Raw genomic sequence first — 18,668 nt, forward strand, 5'->3', positions numbered from 1 at the left:
TGCCTTTTAGTTTTGCTGATTGTTTCCTTCTCGGTGCAGAAGTTTTTATTTTGATGAGGTCCCAGTAGTTCATTTTTGCTTTTGTTTCCCTTGCCTCCAAAGACATGTTGAATAAGAAGTTACTGCGGCCAAGGTCAAAGAAGTTTTTGCCTGCTTTCTCCTCAAGGATTTTGATGGCTTCCTGTCTTACATTGAGGTCTTTCATCCATTTTGAGTTTATTTTTGTGTATAGTGTAAGAAAGTGGTCCAAGCTCATTTTCCTGCATGTTGATGTCCAGTTTTCCCAGCACCACTTGCTGAAGAGACTGTCTTTATTCCCTTGGCTGTTCTTTCCTGCTTTGTCAAAGATTAGTTGGCCACACGTTTGTGGGTCCGTTTCTGGGTTCTCTATTCTGTCCCATTGATCTAAGTGTCTGTTGTTGTGCTGTGTACTGGGGTTTCTGAGGGAAAGACATGACAGGGCAGAGTAGATAGCATAGAATGGCTGGTGTGAATAGGGTTGGTGGGCTTTGGACTATGGGGCGCTCCCTGATTGCCTGGCACCTGGCCCTGGGGTGATTAAGGTGGAGGCAGATTGCATTCCAGAGTACATGGACCAGACAGAGGAGGTCTGGCTCTGGACTGGGTCATTTCCCATGTCATCTCAAAGACATGCTGGGCCCTCGGCTACCTCTATGAACTGGCTAGTCCAGGGAAAGATAGTTTCCCCCAACCAGAAAGGTTTTTTTTTGTTTGTTTTAAGATGTCAAAACATCATAATATACAGAAAATAAAAATGTATATACAACAGTTGTATCCATAATCTGGAACTATGGAAAATGCGAAGTAAGGAGAGTCCACCCAATTACTCACCCTTCCCCATGCTGCTCTTGAACCCGGCTTGTGTCAAGCATACGTGACTTGATCTGCTTTGCAGTGGTCAGCTCACCATTCTCCAGCCTGTGGTTGGAAGCCCAGAGCACAGTGTTTCTGTTCAAATTGTGTTTCATCACCCAACACAGGGCCTGGCCCTAAGGGACACTAGAAAACTCTTTATGGAGCCAAAATGGCATGAACGAGGTAAAGCTTGTTTTGGAAGAAGGAAGCAATCTCCCAGCCCATCTCTTCACCACTCACTACAGGGAGTGATTGATGGCCACTGGCCCAAGTGCTTCATGTCTACCCACAACTCAGCCCTCCCTACAGCTCCTAAGGAAGGTACCTCTCGATTTTACAGAAGAGTCTGAGGCCCAGAGAGGACATGTAACTTACTCAAATACACACCGCTAAGAAGTGGCGGAGGGCAGGTATAATCCAGAATCCAAAGACCTAAGCTTTATGCAGTTCTGTCCCCCTTCCCTCTCCTGCCAGCTACCTCCCCCCCTCTTCATCTCTCCAGCTCAGTCCTCTCAAGGCTGCCAGATTGCCAACCCTGGTGTGGCACAGCCTGGCCTCATGTCTCCTCCTTATAGAACTCCCAATGGCTCCCCATTCCACTCCCCAAGAGTGGAAACATAAACCAAATATATTACATACTACTATACATGATTCAAGAGGGCATACACAGAGTGAGCAGGGTTCTCTGATTTGCAGATAACACAGAGCCAGTATTTCTCAAAAGGTGGTTTGTGTGCTTCTCCCATCAGCTTCCCCTAGGATTAAAGCTGCAAATCCTGAGACCCCACCCAGGCCTGAGTGGGTCATCATCCTAAAGAGTAAGGTCAGAGCATCAATGTTTCTAACACGTTTCCTAGATGATAGATCACATCAATCAAAAGAAGCCCTAACTCGAAAAAAACTTCGAGCAGACCACCACAGTGGACCTGTATCCTAGCCGCCCTGTCCCACCCAAGACCAAGGTGGCGCTCAAGCTTCTGCCATTGTTTCAGAGCCCCAGGTGATTTAGTGTACAGCCAGCACAGAGAACCCGAATCAGTGCCAGACCAGTAAGAAGAGACTGGAGTAAGAAAGCAAAAAGACAGAAAAATGGTTTGTGGCCTTCAGCAGAGGCCAGTGAAAGTTAATGTTTTGAAAACCTAGCAAAGATTTAGGGCATCTGGGTGGCTCAGTTGGTTGAGGATCCAACTTTGGCTCAGGTCATGATCTCAGGGTTCATGAGTTTGAGCCCTGTGTTGGGCCCTGTGCTGACAACTCAGAACCTGGAGCCTGCTTCCGATCCTGTGTCTCCCTCTCTCTCTGCCCCGCCCCTGCTCATGCTCTCTCTCCTTCAAAATTAACAAACATTAAAAAAAGAATAATAAAATAAAATAAAATGAAAACCTAACAAAGATTTAACTAAAGGAGGCAGAGTGCAGGAGAAACCAGACAGACAAAGGAGTGCTCTTTTTTGTTAAGTCTAAAATTGTTTGAAAATTAAAAATTTTTTATAAAGCAGGCATAGAGGAGAATGAACCCAAGTCTCCCTCAGCAGTACATTTGATACTTTTCTAATAAGAGGCAAGGTCATTGTCCCATGAGGATTCGAACATGTGAATTCCAAGAGCCAGCTTCACCAAGGTTTAGGGACAAAAAGAGCTCTTGAGAACTTAACCTTTTCTGAAGCGGACTTTTTTGAATTATTATAGCCCTAAATTAGCCTTTTAGAAGTTTGCTTAAAATGGGGAGATATGTATATATAAAAGATCCTACTCCCCACAGAATATCAAACTTGACTCAGTTCCAGAAGATTCCAGGCAGGAGCACAGCTGTTTACTTGTGTCCCTTTAGAAAGAATGTGGCTAATTGGGGCTCACCAGGGGTCAGGGTGCTGGGGAATGTGCAGTGGCCTTTAATCTCAGCCTCAGAGTTGAGTGTCAGCCTTGAGCAACTCCAGAGACCCGTTTTCCTGTGGCCCCTGAGCCCTCGTGCTCTGGGACTGGTTGTTTATATGAAATGGGCCTCCTGCTGACAGCCAGCCTGGATTGGATGTTTACATTTCAAGTGAGCATAATTCCACATTTTAGGTGAAGCACCTTAGCTAGTGTCTGTGGGTGGCATACCTCAGAGAGAGCGACCAGTGAAGGACAGGCTGGCTCTGGGGGAGGCCAGGATGGCCCTGTAGCAGATTCTGTGTAACGCATGACCAAAGACCAATGTACGTGTGGCCTCACCAACCCCCAGCTGAGTCTTCCTGCCTCCAGGATTTTTTTTGGATAATTCAGAAGTTCAGCAGTCGTTACTTGGCAAGTGCATGCTGTGTGCCAACGGGCCGAACTCCTTGTATCATTCCATCTCATTTCAAACAGCCAATCCCATCTGGGGAAGGGTTGGGTGATCCCGAATTTCCAGTTGAGAAAACTGAAGTTCAATGAGAGAAAGAGACTCACCCAGGGTCACACAGCTTGGACTGGGACTAAACATGGAGCCAAAGCCCTGCCCACTCTACCTGCTGCATTTCAATAGCATATGTAGCTTTTACTGAACACCTACTATGTGCTGCGTGCTTTACAGGCCTTAAGTGTTATAGCAGCTCTGTAAGGAACATACCAAGATCCTCACATCAGAGCAGAGAAGACAGAGCCTTGCCTCTGACACAGGTCAAGTGCATGGATGGTGGATGACCAAGCAGAGTTGAATCCCCTCAGGGGTAGAGATTTGCCTGCCCTGCGCCCCCCCCCCCCCGCCTCCTGGCCCACAGAGGTGTTTCCTGGGTAGTAGATGAACACATGAACCCAGAGCTGGATTAACCGAAAGCCCCAGCTCCCAACCATTCCTCTCTATTTCTTCCTGCTGCCCCAGAACAGAACTTTCCATCCTGAACTATCTCAGTGGTCTTTATTCACAGCAGCCACCTCTGAAAAGATGTTTGAGGACAGAATGGATGGTTATCTGCCCCTGGGCACACACCATTTACCTCCTGAAGACTGGAGAAAGAACTAGGAGGTCCTTCATGATCTCTTCCAATTTTATGAAGCCTACTGTCACCATTATTGTTATTTCGATCTAAGCACACAGGTGGGAATCATTACTACTGAAGTGGACACTCCCATCCTTTGGATACAATACAATCCTGAGGGTGAAGCTAATCGAGGCCATCAGAGGGGGAGATAGTGGTTCTCTGGGTGGGGGGAGGCTGGTGACTGGACAAGATATGAGGGGCTTCCAAGGAGGTTCTTGTTCTGTCAATTAGGAGGTAGCTCATATGGGTAGGTTCATTTGGTGAGGCTTCATCAAGCCATGCAGTTACGGTAGCACATTTCTCTAAGTGTATTTTTAATAACAACCATCGGACAGAATGGTCAAACTGATGGTGGTGGCTGTGTTAGGATCTGAATCCAGCTTACCCCCTCACTAGCTGTGTGGCTTCAAGCAACGTACTTAATCTCTCTGTGCCTCGGTTTTAGGAATTGGAAATGGGTCTGCAGGGCCACGAGTGCCTTGGCTCTTTGTACTTCATTTGCTAAGAAATTTGAAACCTCCCTGCGTTGTTTAAATTTTGTTTCGCTGTTAATTAGCTAATGACATTAGGTTGGGTTTTTTTTTCCCCTTAAAGAACGCGTTTCTAGTTGGTGTATTCTACACACTTCCACTGTTCTGAGAATTAAACCAGAAAATACACATAAAGTGTCCACACAGTTGGGGCGCCTGGGTGGCTCAGTCGGGTGAGCATCCGACTTTGGCTCAGGTCATGACCTCGTGGTTTGTGGGCTCGAGCCCCACGTCGGTCTCTGTGCTGACAGCTCAGAGCCTGGAACCTGCTTCAGATTCTGTGTCTCCTTCTCTCTTTGCCCCTTCCCCACTTGTGCTCTGTCTCTCCCTGTCTCTCAAAAATAAATAAACGTAAAAAAATAAAAGTTTTTTTTTTAATGTCCACAGAGCACTTAGCACACCCATGCTCAATAAATGCTAGCTCTTAGCACGATTTCCTTTCTTGAATATAAAAAGTCACCGGACCAGAATTTCTTGGGAAGGTGTGCCCACGCCCATTACTCGCAGTGGATATGTGATGGGCATTTCTCGGATCAACTTTTTTTATGGGAATGAAATGTCAGTATGACCTGCATCCTCCTTTTTTGCATATTATATATAATTGTACCAGCATTGGAAACCTACATTTGACTACAGCAAGGAATGTGTTCTTTAGGGTGGAAAAATCAACATGTCACTTGCTAATTAACAGCAAAATTAAATGAAAATTTAAAAACCCACAGTTTCAAGTTGTCCAGCAAATGAAGTTCAGAGGCCTCCTGTAGCCCAGTAGGGTGCCATCCCTTGACCTCATCTCATTCCTGCTGCTCCCAAGCCCCTACCTCATGCTCAAGCCCATCTTGACTCAGCTGTTACAGGAGGTGGGCTGGCCTTTACACCACCAGGCCTGTGCTTTCACACTTTCCAGGAAGAGTGAATGGAAATGCCTTACTCCCTCTCCTACTTGCACCTCCCCAGTCTATCGTGGGCAAACAATTTTATTCATCTTCCAAGCGCTCTCTCGAGTGCTTCCCTCCTCCAGGAAGACTTTCCTGATCCATCCACTCCCAGGTGGGCTTCCTCAGCTCTCTCCTCTTTTCTCCCCCACCCCTGCTCCCCTTTGTCTCCCGGAAGGGACCTGTGAATATGTTACAGGTCAGCCTGCAAAGTAAAAGGGTCTTTGCAGATGTGACTAAGTTAAGGACCTTGAGTTGGGGAGTTTATCCCGGTAGGCTGGGTGTAATCACAAGGGAAAGAGGAGGGTCAGAGGGTAGAGTGATGTGACCACAAGCCAAGCAATGCAGGCAACTTCTAGAAGCTAGAAAAGCAAGAAAAGGATTCTCTGCTGACCCCTTGCTTTTTAGCCCTTAAGACCCATTTCAGCCTATATCTTCCAAAATGGTAAGATAGCAAATTTGTGTTGTTTTAAGCCACTAAGTTTGTGGTAATTTGTTACAATAGCCATAGGAACCTAATACAGGTCTAGAACCATCCAGTACATTTTCAGTTGGTCTTGATGAACTGGTCAAGAGTCCCTGCTTTAAAAAAATTTTTTTTTAATGTTTTTTATTTTTGAGAGAGAGACAGAATGAGAGTGGGTTAGGGGCAGAGAGAGAGGGAGACACAGAATCCAAAGCAGGTTCCAGGCTTCAAGCTGTCAGCACAGAGCCCAATGCGGGGCTCGAACTCACAAACCATGTGATCATGATCTGAGCTGAAGTCGGACGCTAAACCAACTGAGCCACCAAGGGTCCCCAAGAGTCCCTGATTTTATGTAGTGACTTAGATTTTCTCCAGTAACTGCATGAATTAGACATCCACACACGTACTGACCTGCTACACAGAATTGGGCCCTAGGTCATCCTCTGGTTGTAATAGGCATCAAATATTACTCCAGGGGCTAAAATGGCCAACGAAAGGCTTTCAGGGCTGAACCAGACCCTGGGGAAACCCAGACCCCAAGTATGAGGCCTTCTGAACCATTCCTCCAAATCTGGACCTCCCTGGAGGGAAACCAGCATGGTAGAAGAGATGGTCAATGGGCCAGGTCAGCACCTCTTGGTTAGGTGACATTTGGCTGGGCAAGGGAATGTTCCTGTTCCCTGCCATGTAAAATGGAGCTCATCGGGATACTTACCCTGACATACAGTTGTGAGTCTCAAGTGAGAAAATGTGAGTCTCAAGTGAGAGCTTGCTGCAAATGCTCTTATATCCACACGTTAAAAGGAACTGCTTTACTGAACTCACCTCCCCTGTACCCCCTCCCCCCATAATACCTCTAGAATGGCTGAAATTGACCTTAAAACTCTGTAAAAGTGTCAGCCTGGGATGATTCTGCATCTTTTTTTTTTTTTTTTTCAGGTGAAGTCTATTACAGGAGCAAATACCTGAGAAGTGATACCTACAATGCCAACACCAAGGCCAACAGGATTGTGGTGTCAGAGTTTGGAACGATGGCCCATCCAGACCCCTGCAAAAACATATTTTCTAAGTAACTGTCCATTTTGAATCTGGTCATGCTTTTTGTCATCCTTGGTGGTCAAAACAACCAGCGTTCACTTCCCTGAGAGTCATCTTTAGGGTGCATGAAAACCACCTGACCGGGCTTTGACCGTCTATACTATGCAATTCTTGATCACTGAGAGCAAGAGGGGCAGTGAGCATCTGACAGATGATTAGGTATTTTTTCCATATGGCTGGTAGGAGAGCAATTTTGAATTCTCTCTCAAAATCACAAACGTGTGTTCTCTTCAATCTAGAGATAATCTTGCTCACATCTGGAATGACAAACGTGCAATATTATTCACGGTTGCGTCATTTGTTGTGATGAGGAACTGAAAATAACCCCAAATGTTCATCAACAGAAGGGTAGTTAAATAAAAGTGAAAATATACAAGAAAATACCAGGCAGAAGTAAAAAAAAGAATAAGGATGCTCTCTATGTACTCAATGGAAAAATTTCCAAGATACATTGTTGAGTGGTGAGTGTGAGGCGGAATGAGGTATAGAAAGAGCATATAATATGTGGTGTAGTGTGCAAAAAAAGCAGGAAGAAATGTAGATTTATTTGTACTTATATGTGTCCAGAGAAACTCGTAGGGTCTTTGAGGAGGGAAGTGGGCAAATGGGAGAAAGAGATACGGAAGAGTTTGTTGTTGTTGTTGACTACATTTCAAATCATCTGAGCTCTGATGACTCTGAATGTGTCACACACTTGACAACTAAATTGTTGGCCAGGGAATCAGACCTGCTGTCTGTATCTCCTTCCTGATACTCTTCAGATCTAGGAGAGTTAGGAAATGTGTTAGTACGCTGGCCCAGAGACAGAAGATTGCTTCTCCTTTTCCGGAACTGACCTCATCTTTCCAGTTCCAGGATCCAGTGCTGGGGCTGGCACACAGCAAGCACTGACCTCAGGTTTGCAGGTGTGGGGAGGAACCAGGCAAGAACAGGGGAGGGGGAGGAAATGAATGCAAAACTAGCATCTGTGAGACATCTTTGCTGCTTCACTGCTTGCCAGTAGGGGGAGCACTAACCAATACATGGGTCCCGGATCTTCTGATCAAACTAATGATGAGTTTTAATCTCACAATTTGTTTGCTTTCCTTTAAAGAAAATAAAAGAAAACTAATTTCCTGGACAAATTCAGAGGGTTCTCGTTCCTGCCAAAAGCAAGAAATTAGCTGTTTTTCTAGTCTTTGGGAGCCATTATGGATGGGTACATACGATTTCTGTAGAGCTTCTTAAAACACTTCAGAACAACCTACCAGCTCTTGATATCTGTGGTGTGGGAGACCAGTGGATTTTTGAGAGCCCAGGAGGGTTCAGTTGGTGGCCATCTTTTCCCCAGATGACTCATGTCTTAGCTAACTCAATGTGGTGGTATCTTTGGGCAACTTGATACCCAAGTCCTCCAGACTCCTCAAGTCTTTGAGACCCTGAAGTAGAGCATTTTAAATGGTAGGGAAGCTAAAGCTATCTTATGCAGAACTTTCCAGCTGGGTAGACACAGCCAGTGATTTACTATTGATCTGCTTTCTTCCACAGAGCTTTTTCCTACTTGTCCCATACCATCCCTGATTTCACAGACAACTGCCTGATAAACATCATGAAGTGTGGAGAAGACTTCTATGCGACCACAGAGACCAATTACATCAGGAAAATCAACCCACAGACTCTGGAAACCCTGGAGAAGGTACCAGTGAATGTATAACCAGCATCAGTTCCTGGTCTGTGAAAGGGACCTGAGTGGGGTCATGTGACCTGCAGGAACTCACAGGAGCATCCCTTCCTCTAAAGCCATTGGATCTTGAGTTTCCCCAGCACAACACTTAGCACTAGATTCTAAGCTCCCTTAGGGTTGGGACTCTGTGGGTTCATCTTGTTTATTCATAGGGTTACCAAAACAAAGTACCATGAACTAGGTGGATTAAAACAACAGAAATCTATCCTCTCACAGTTCTGGAGGCTGGAAGTCTGAAATCTGGGTGTCCGTGGAGCCATTCTCTCTCTCTCTCTCTCTCTCTCTCTCTCTCTCTCTCTCTCTCTCTCTCTGAAGGCTCTAGGGGAATATTCTGGCATGCCTCTTCCAGCTGCTGGTGGCTGCCAGGAATCCTCAGTGCTCCTTGGCTTGTAGATGCATCACTCCAATCTCTTCTAGAGATACAAATCATTGGATTAGGGCCCACCTCCATCCAGAATGACCTCATTTTAACTTGATGACATCTACAAAGGCCCTGTTTCCAAATATGTTGAAGCCCTAACCCTTGGTACATAGATCTTTTTGGAAGACACAATTCAGCCCATAACACTGTCCACCGTCTTGGCACTGAGTGGGAAGTTTAATGGGAGTTGGAATGAATGATGGCACCAGAGTGCCCAGACTCTAGCAGCCCTACCTGGCGTTGGCCTGAAGAGGGAGGCCTTAGGCAGAGAGCAAGGGGATGGAAATAAATCCCCAAGCAGATGTCTTTCCTGGGCAGAATCAAGTCAACATTTTCACGAAAATCAATAGACCCACTTTCTTCTCCAGCTGGCTGGCCAAAGCCTCATTGTCTCCTCAGTACATTTTAACGATCTGGTAAAGGGAGTGCTTTTCTTAGCTGCAAAGTTATGGCCAGCACCTTTGAAGCCGGGCAGCATAGGTCCAACCAACGTATGCTCTCCACAAAGCCTCAGAGAGGAAATACTAAGAGAGCATGAAGTATTGGTTGACTTCTGGCCGGAGGTTGTGCTATTCTTGGAGAGGAAAGGAGGACAGTTGTTCCCCCGGCCACACATTATTCTATGGCTGTGCCCTGTTGGGAGTGGGGGGTCATTATGGAGCTCGTTAGTTGAGTTTCACTTCGACCAAGTGTTTTTATAACTCTCTGTTCCCAGAATAATCCTAGGAGAGAGGCCTGGAGATTTATGCCTCTGTGGCATGCAAAAGGGGAGAATTTAAATGACGTAACCAGAAAGACACAGAGCAGCGGCTAAGATTAGCGCTAAGGCTGCCTCTCTGCCTAGGTCATCACTCTGCGGCCAGGCAATCTGCCTCCATGCTGAAGACACCCAGGGGGCAGGGAAGAGCATACAGCTCACCAAGTCCCCTGCAGCCTCCCTGCTGTAGGAGGCTCCCCCTGAGGTCATATCAGGTTTCAAGAGTAAACATCCTCTTGAAAGGTGAAGTCGCCTTACCTTCAGACCAGGAGGTATGCAAACGTAGCCATCATCACTCCGAATCTAGAAGCGGCCAGCTTTTCATCATCTCACCCTCCCCACCTCCTTTTTAAAACCAGGTGTTTGTCATTTTGCAGGTGGATTATCGCAATTACGTGGCGGTAAATCTGGCAACATCGCATCCTCATTATGATGCGGCTGGAAATGTTCTTAATATGGGCACATCCATCATGGACAAGGGGAAGACAAAATATGTGATCTTTAAGATCCCTGCCACAGTACCAGGTAGGTCATTCTGGGGATATGATGAAACACAGATGTCAAGGGTGGCTCCTTCCAAAGAGTTCTGATTTTTGTTGATGACCTGAGACTCAATCTGACACTTTCCTACATGGGTGATTCAGATGACCTTGAGTCTTTTTTCCTAAAGGAGAAAAGAGGTGTGGCTGGACTTCCTTTTGGAAGAAGTAAGTTCCTTTACTATTCTAACCTGTTTTTCTTTAGGCTCCAGTTTATTGATTCGTTAATTTACCCATTATTCACCCACCATTTCCCTATCCATCCATCCATCCATCCATCCATCCATCTATCAGTCATCATCCAACTGTCCGTCTGTCCATCCACGCACCCATCAAACATCCTTCCATCCATCCATCCTTCCTTCCATTGATATCTTTTAGTTTTCTCACAAAACTTTGTATGCCAAAGCTGTGCTGCCCACTCTCATCCCAGCCCCTGAAGCCAGGCTCCCAGTGTTGTTGTGGGGGCTCAGCCCTGCTTCAGACTGTCAGCCTTTCAGACCCCCACCCCATTCTCTGGGCCTTCTGAACCTTCTCCATTTAAGGCCAGGAATGTGGAGCAAAGCCCAGGCCCATTGTGATTGCATGTTCCCGAGGGAGGAGGCTCCTGGCCCTTCTTTGTTCAGGACCCTCCTGGGAACCACACCCAGGAAACCAGGCCCCCCGAGGGTGGCTGCACAGGACTCAGGAGACAGGGCAGAACTTAGTAGTTTAGCGCAAGTGGCTTCCATGTGTGACCCCTGCTGGTGCCCTCCGTCGTAGTCCTGTAGCACCTCCTGAGCTAATTAGCAGGCTCCAGGCAGATGGGGGCCCCTAAGGTCAGAAGGCACAATGAGTGTATTCTTGTTAAGTGGAACTCCCATGAATTAAGCCAGTAGAGGAATATAGAGCCTAGTCAGAATCCTAGAACGTCAGACCTAGGGGAGGTCTAGGCATTTGAGTTTAACACTTTCTATTTCAGAGGAGGACGATGAGGCCCAGGGGGATCAGGTGACATGCCCACCACCACACAGCTCACAGGAGCCCCCACATCTTGCCAGCAGCTCCTCTCTGATCGCCTGCTCCATGCCGGCGGCTTCCCTGGGATTCACGCCCGCCTCCTGCCTCCCAGGCCAGGGTACTTTTCATTTTGGTCTGCTTTGTGCTCCGTTTGTTTTGTGAAGAAAAGAACCACCCCACAACCCCACAGCACCCCTCCCACCAGCCAGCTGTTTATGGTGTGCACAGGTGGCCACAAGAAAGGTGGGGACGCTAGCAGGTAACTCATTATAAATGAGCCCCAGGCCTGGGTGGGGAGACCTTTTGGCCCATGGTGACTCACCCTTGCAGGAGAATAAGAGCTCGCTCGAGCTTGGGCTGCCCCATTACTGCATTCTGTTCTCTCTCTTCACTCTGGGAGTGTTGTTCTCGCTAATAACAGAGGAGGCAGCCAGGCTCAGCGGGGGGCCGGGTCTTCTTGGCTTAACCTTGTGCCTTTGGCCATAATGACGGGCCCATTCCATCGCACCTCAGTTTCCCATCTGTAAAATGGGAACCCTACAGCCTGCTTGGATCATCACAAGGTATATAGCAGCCCCACATCACAACGGGTACTTAGTCTCCCAGGTGTTTGGGAATGGGCAGTGCCGAAAGAAGTTCATGGAAACCCTACGAAATGGTCCCCGGAAAAAAGCAAAGTTGAAGCCTGGGAAGCTGCCCTATCCCTCAGGCGCTTCGTAGAAATACAGACCCTCAGGCCCCAGCCCCATCTACTGGGTCAAACTCCACACTTTATCACAGTCCCGGATAATCCGTGTGCACGAGAGGCATTGTTCCAGGCTAGGGGCTGACAAGCTTTTTCTGTAGAGGGTCCAAGAGTAAATGCCTGACGCTGTGCAGCCGTGTGGTCTCTGTCACAACTACGGAACAACGCCGTTGCAGTTCCAAAGCAAGAGCAGACTCAGACCCTGTGAAAGAAGGGAGTGTGGCTGTGTTCCAAAGAAACCTTGATGCTAGAAGCAGCTGGAGGCTGGGCTTAGTCCCCAGGCTGCGCTGCGGGCCCTGGCCCAGAAGCCCAGCTCTGTGGCTCAGTGTTTGCAGATTGTAGCACTGGGTCTCACAGAGCAGGAGAGGCGGGTAGGCCTTGGCGAGAAGCCCTAACCCCCGACCAGAGCCCCTGCGTCAGTCAGACAGCAACCCCTTCATCGGTTTACTTGTCGGCTCTTACCCAAAGGCTCTTCTTAGTGACCAGGTCAGTTTGAAAGGCTCAGCTGCAGGTGATCGTGGCGTTGTCCGGGGGCAGCTAGGCCCCGCACTGCTCCTCAGGCTTACCTTTCTCTAGAGGACGCGAAGGGGCAGAACCCGTTGAAGCACACAGAGGTGTTCGGTTCCATCACCTCCCGCTCGCTCCTCTCCCCGAGCTATTACCACAGCTTCGGAGTCACCGAGAACTACATCGTTTTCCTCGAGCAGCCTTTCAAGCTGGACGTCCTCAAGATGTCAACTGCGTACATCCGGGGAGTGAACTGGGCTTCCTGCCTGGCTTTCCACAGGGAGGACCAGGTAAGGCCTGGACGAGACCCCCAGCCCCCACTGGGTCGGCCGAGCCCGCCACATCAGGATGGCCAGAGTGGGGTATCCCGGGAAGCAGGCTGAGATGGAGGTTAGCATGCAGGGGGTTTCCAAGGGAGGGAGGAAGTGAGCTACCGGGCAGTCTCCCCGGAAGCATCAGCCACGCTTCCAGAGAGTTCTGAAGCTGGATGGTCCTGCAGAGTGGTCTTGAGTTAGGGCAAGAGAGCCAAGTCCCAAGTCACTGAGTCAGTAGAGTGGACTGTCCCTGGGTGAGTGTGTGGCCTTGGGCAAGCCGGCTCTCATCAGCCAGGCGGCCCCCTCAGCCGAGGGCCACTCCTCAGTCCTGACCCATGTCGGGGCTCCTTGCAGCTTCCGCTGTCCATGGACGAGGCCCTTTCAGCATCCTGCAGCCACTCTACAAGGTCGGGGAAGCAGAGCCAGAGACGATTTAGACATCGTAATGATAGAGCGTCCCACCAGTGGTAAACAGAAACCGCTTCCATTCAGGCACACCTGCGTGCTCACAGCATGGATGTGTGCACACGTGTGTGTCTGCACTTGTGTATATGCAGGCCTGTTTATATGGCTGTCTGCATATGTGTGTACATTTGTATGCGTATGAATATATCTATGCATGGATATGTGTGTGTACTTACTTCCTGTTGAAATAAGTCAACTTTTGGGGCGCCTGGGTGGCGCAGTCGGTTAAGCGTCCGACTTCAGCCAGGTCACGATCTCGCAGTCCGTGAGTTCGAGCCCCGCGTCGGGCTCTGGGCTGATGGCTCGGAGCCTGGAGCCTGTTTCCGATTCTGTGTCTCCCTCTCTCTCTGCCCCTCCCCCGTTCATGCTCTGTCTCTCTCTGTCCCAAAAATAAATAAACGTTGAAAAAAAAAAATTAAAAAAAAAAAAAAAAGAAATAAGTCAACTTTTACTTGTGATAAATATCCAGTAATTCTTAGTGTCCTCTATTCAAACAATACCCAAGTATAGAAAGCAACGTATCAAGTCCCTTCTCCCCCCCGCTCACGGCCAGTGCCCTCTCCAGAGGGAACCACCACAATGCTCTGACATCCCTCTCCCCTTTCTGCCCGTTATGGACGTCTTTATGTACGTATGCAACTATGCATCCTGTTTGCGGCTGGCCACCTCTTTAAAACCTGTCCTTTTCCACGAGGAAAGTGAGGTCCCTCCTCTGCTCAGAGCCTTCTAATGATTTCCCACCTTCCTCAGAATAAGATCCAAGACTTCACTGACCAGCCTGCAAATCCTCACATGTCTACATCCCAACCACTGGCTTCCTGCCCACCCAGCCTCCCTCTTGGTCCTTCTGTATCTCAAACCAGCCTAACACATTCCTGCCTCAGGGCCTTTGCATTCCCTGTCCCTTCCACCTGGAATATCCTTCCCCAGATCGCTTCCTTCCTCAGAGTCCAGATTCCTGAGGCCTTCCGTGATGAACCAATCTGTAACAGACCCCACTCCAGGCTTTCTCCATCCCCTACCCGGCTTCATTTTTCTCAGTGGTGCTCATTGTCCTTGACACGTTACTTGACCATTGACTGCTGGCCTTCCCCCCCACTGGAATAGAAGCTCCATGAAGGCAGGGACTTGCTTTTATTCTCTTTTTACTGAAAAAGTGTCTCCTATGTCACAGACCCTCTCTCTCTATTTTTGGAATGAACAGTGGGCCAAGGGGGCCAGCAGGGAAGCTAGCGGTAGTTGGGTTTTCTCTTCAGCCCCCAGAGATCCCGTGGCCCTCAGAGAATCCCACAGTGGGAAGACCGAGCCCCCAGAGGCAGGGCAGAAAGCCCCGGGAAGGGTTTTAGAATGCGTTTAGAAGAGAGCTTTCTGAGGCGCCTGGGGGGCTCAGTCAGTTAAGCATCCGACTTCGGCTCAAGTCATGATCTCGTGGTTCGTGGCTTCGAGCCCCGCGTCGGGCTCTGTGCTGACAGCTCAGAGCCTGGGGCCTGTTTCAGATTCTATGTCTCCCTCTTTCTCTGCCCCTCCCCTCCTCACGTTCTGTCTCTCAAAAACAAATAAACATTAAAAAAATGTTTTCAGAAGAGAGCTTTCTTAAAAGCTCCTGTGCCTGACCCCAGGAATTGGGGTCATGGAGAAGAAAAGAGCTAAAATGATTACCTCTGTGGTCACCTGCCCGTTCCAACCCCCGCCCGTAGGCTGTCAAAGCCTTCCTCTTCTGCACTCCCACTTAATGTTCAAAGCTAGATTCTGGGGAAGGAGAGAAAGAGGTGGATACGCTGGGAGGAGGTGACCAGGGAACAGCCTGGAGCAGTCCCGCCCTGCCTTTCAGAAGGAGGGTGGCTGGGCCAAAGCTGCCAGAAGGAAGAACCCCCACACCTACTTTGGATTAGGCAAGTGGGGCTGCAGATATGGCTAATTTCCACCCAGAGCGATACCACCTCATGACAGCCAGAGGTGTGTGCAGGTACCCGTGGGGGCTCCATCACCAGAACGGTCTCTCCCCGCTGCAGCCCCCAGGATAAAGGAGGTTGCTGCGACAAGCTGGCAAACCAGGAGGTCGGGAGAGGGGCCCCCGAAGGGCTGGTGTGGTTTCAGCGGATCCAGCTGTGGCTGGAACCCGGGGAGGGCTAGAGGACTGGCCAGTTCTCCCCAGCTTGGCCATTTGTTGCCAGGGAGCTGGGTCGTTGCCACCCACCTGGAGTCCCAGTCAAGTGAAGGGGGTGGGGAGGGGACAGCGCACCCTCGGGGGCTCCTCCAGGCAGTCCTCCTGGTGGTGCAGAGGCTCCAGCGGCAAAGCTTCCCTCCGATCCATCTGAAGGAGGTGATCACAGACGTGTAACGGCAGGCAGCTCCCGTGTCCTCAGCTTCTGCGTGGCCAGAGCTCTGGGACAGGGGACGTTTCAGGGTCACGAGCTAGTGGAGGGCAGGGCCGCATCCCGTCCCGTACCCGATACCACAGCGCCAGGCCAGCAGAAGGAAGGCTGACCCCTGGATGCGCGTCTTCTTTCAGACTTACATTCACATCGTCGACCAAAGGACTGGGAAGCCCGTGCCGACCAAGTTTTACGCGGACCCCATGGTGGTGTTTCATCATGTCAACGCCTACGAAGAGGACGGCTGCCTTGTGTTTGACGTCATCGCCTACGAGGACGGCAGCCTTTATCAGCTCTTCTACTTGGCCAACCTGAACCAGGACTTTGAGGAGAACTCCAGGCTCACCTCCATTCCCACCCTCCGGAGGTTCGCCGTGCCCCTCGATGTGGACAAGGTAATGGGCGGGACGGGAGCCCATTTCATTCCTGGGGCGTCGTGAGCCCAAGTGGGCAGTTACTTTGGCGTTGGCTTGATTGACATTGAAATCCAAAGTGAGCTGTTCTTAAAGACATCTTTTCATTGTTTCTCCAAGAATGATACATATTTATAGCAGAAGCCTTAGAAAATACAGATTAGGGAGGGGTACTTGGGTGGTTCAGTTGGTTAAGTGTCTGGAGCCTGGTTGGGTTTCTCTCTCTCTCCCTCTCTCTCTGCCCCTCCCCAACTTGTGCCGGTGTGCGCTCACTGTCTCCCTCCCTCCCCCCTTCTCTCTCTGCCCTCAAAATAAGTTAAAAAAAAAAAAACTTAAAATATAGATTAGATAAAAAGGAAACAAACCCACAGACCTACTGTAGATATACTTGTATTCCTCCAAAGTCTCTCTCTCACTAGACAGACATATTGGTACATCTGTCGATGTATCTGTGTATATGTAGATCTAACACACATGCACATGAATATGTCTCTCGATAAAGCAGTTAAAAATTCTGTGTAGTATGACTTCTCTAAAATTTAGAAATATATATGTATATTTTATATATTGCTTAATTTTAGAGATCGCAGAATTCTCAATAGACTTATTGAGATAGAATTTCACATAGCATCCACCCGTTTCACTCATTTAAAGTGTACAATTCAGTTGCCTTTAGTATCTTTTTTTTTTTTAATTTTTTTTCAACGTTTATTTATTTTTGGGACAGAGAGAGACAGAGCATGAACGGGGGAGGGGCAGAGAGAGAGGGAGACACAGAATCGGAAACAGGCTCCAGGCTCCGAGCCATCAGCCCAGAGCCCGACGCGGGGCTCGAACTCACGGACTGCGAGATCGTGACCTGGCTGAAGTCGGACGCTTAACCGACTGCGCCACCCAGGCGCCCTGCCTTTAGTATCTTTACAGAGTTGTGTGACCATCACGACGATGGATTTTAAAACATTTTCATGACCCTGGAAAGGAAACTTGCACCCCTTAACCCACGCCCCTCCCCCAGCTCTAGGTAACCACTAATCCCCTTCCTCTCTCTGAGGATCTGCCTGTTGGAGACACGTCACGTACGTGGACCCATGCGCCAGGTGGTCCCCTGCGGCTGGCTGCCCTCCCTCCGCACAGTGTTTCGGAGGTCCGTCTCTGTTGCAGCGTGTATCAGCCCTTCCTTCCTTTTCATGGAGGATTATGTGCATACTGTTTTGTGTGCGACTGTTTTCACTTAAACGTGTATCTAAACATCTCCCCATGACATTAAATATTCTTCTGCAACATCATTTTAAATATTCGTGTGACGGTCCCAGGCCAGGATTCGTCACTATTCACTCACCTAATGCCCTGCTATTGAATCGTCCGCGTCTTGCATTAAAAATGACCACGAGGCCAGACATTATCTTCAATTAGGGTGATGCTCCCAGAGGCTACAGAGACTTCTGGCTCCAGAACTCAGTGACTTCACGACTTAATTAATTTAAATGAAAGCAAATCCAATTCACCTCGATTTTGGTGGCTCCTATTACTAAATGCACTGTATGTGCCGGGTACTTTGCTAGGCGTTTTATTTTCCTTGCCTCACTTAATGAGCAAAACAACCTATGGGAGAGGTCCTCATGTTAGCCTCATTTTACAGATGGAGAAACCGAGGCCCAGAGAGGTTCAGGAACATGCCCCAAGTGGCAGAGGCATGATTGGCACCTGCCTGTCTCTCCGTGCATACTCGTAGCTGGTAAAGGTGCAACTCTCCTGCTCTCCCCAGCAGGCCTAACACCTGGAAAGAGCCCAGACGGGTCCCCCTCTGCAGGCCTGGGAAATGGGAGACACTCCGACAGAAGGCCCAGGGAGCCTCCTCCCACCTCACTGCCGGGCTCCAATCAGTCAGTGGGGCCTGCGTGTGCACGCAGGTTTCTCTGGTCCCGGAGTCGGGGTTCTTTCCTGTCTTGTCGGCATTTCCCCATCTGCCGTCATTGGTTTATCTCTGTCTTGATTTTCTTTTTTATCACCTCAATTTAACCCTTAAAAAATCGTGTTTTGTTTTAACCATCTCCCTCTTGAGAGGTAACCCGTCGCTAGTCACTGGAAAGAGAGCATCGCTCACTGCAAACGGAAGACAAACCGGGGGGAAGCAGTGGCAATAAAGCAGAGGTCTTACTCTCTGGTCGGATAACCGCGGCTTGCCAAGACTTCACCTCTTTGTTGAGAAGAAAGTCCTAAGAGTACTAGGTGTTAAAGAGCTAATGGCACCTGACTCAGACTCTCCTTGACCCGGTCGGAAAGATCGGGAAGAGAAAAAGGAGTGAACTTTCTCCTCATGGGGTTCAGGGCTGTTGAGTGAGTGGCCACATTCCACGAAGTCGTCACATGGGCTCCTGGCCTCTGCCGTCTCCACTCTGGGCAGCCCCGCAGGGCCAAGCAGGGCCAGTCTTGGTGTCCTGGTTCCGGGAAGCAGTGGTGGGAGGTGGTGTCACAGAGCACACAGGTGCACATCCCGAGGCCCG

At 49.1% G+C, this 18,668-nt stretch overlaps 1 protein-coding gene across 1 annotated transcript in view; it reads left to right on the forward strand.

Annotated features, from left to right (window-relative positions):
* The window catches only part of BCO1 (beta-carotene oxygenase 1), a 40,768-nt gene that overhangs the window by 8,840 nt on the left and 13,260 nt on the right, over positions 1-18,668 (forward strand). Inside the window, exons 3-7 of the mRNA XM_047079316.1 lie at positions 6,748-6,877; positions 8,434-8,581; positions 10,185-10,332; positions 12,667-12,887; positions 15,889-16,146. Coding sequence (XP_046935272.1) covers positions 6,748-6,877; positions 8,434-8,581; positions 10,185-10,332; positions 12,667-12,887; positions 15,889-16,146 — 905 coding nt within the window. The remainder of the gene's footprint in view (positions 1-6,747; positions 6,878-8,433; positions 8,582-10,184; positions 10,333-12,666; positions 12,888-15,888; positions 16,147-18,668) is intronic.

Source organism: Lynx rufus, unplaced genomic scaffold (assembly GCF_022079265.1).
Source record: "Lynx rufus isolate CCGP_SWC_20201006 ecotype Redwood Valley unplaced genomic scaffold, mLynRuf1.p SCAF_16, whole genome shotgun sequence".
Classification (NCBI taxonomy): domain Eukaryota; kingdom Metazoa; phylum Chordata; class Mammalia; order Carnivora; family Felidae; genus Lynx; species Lynx rufus.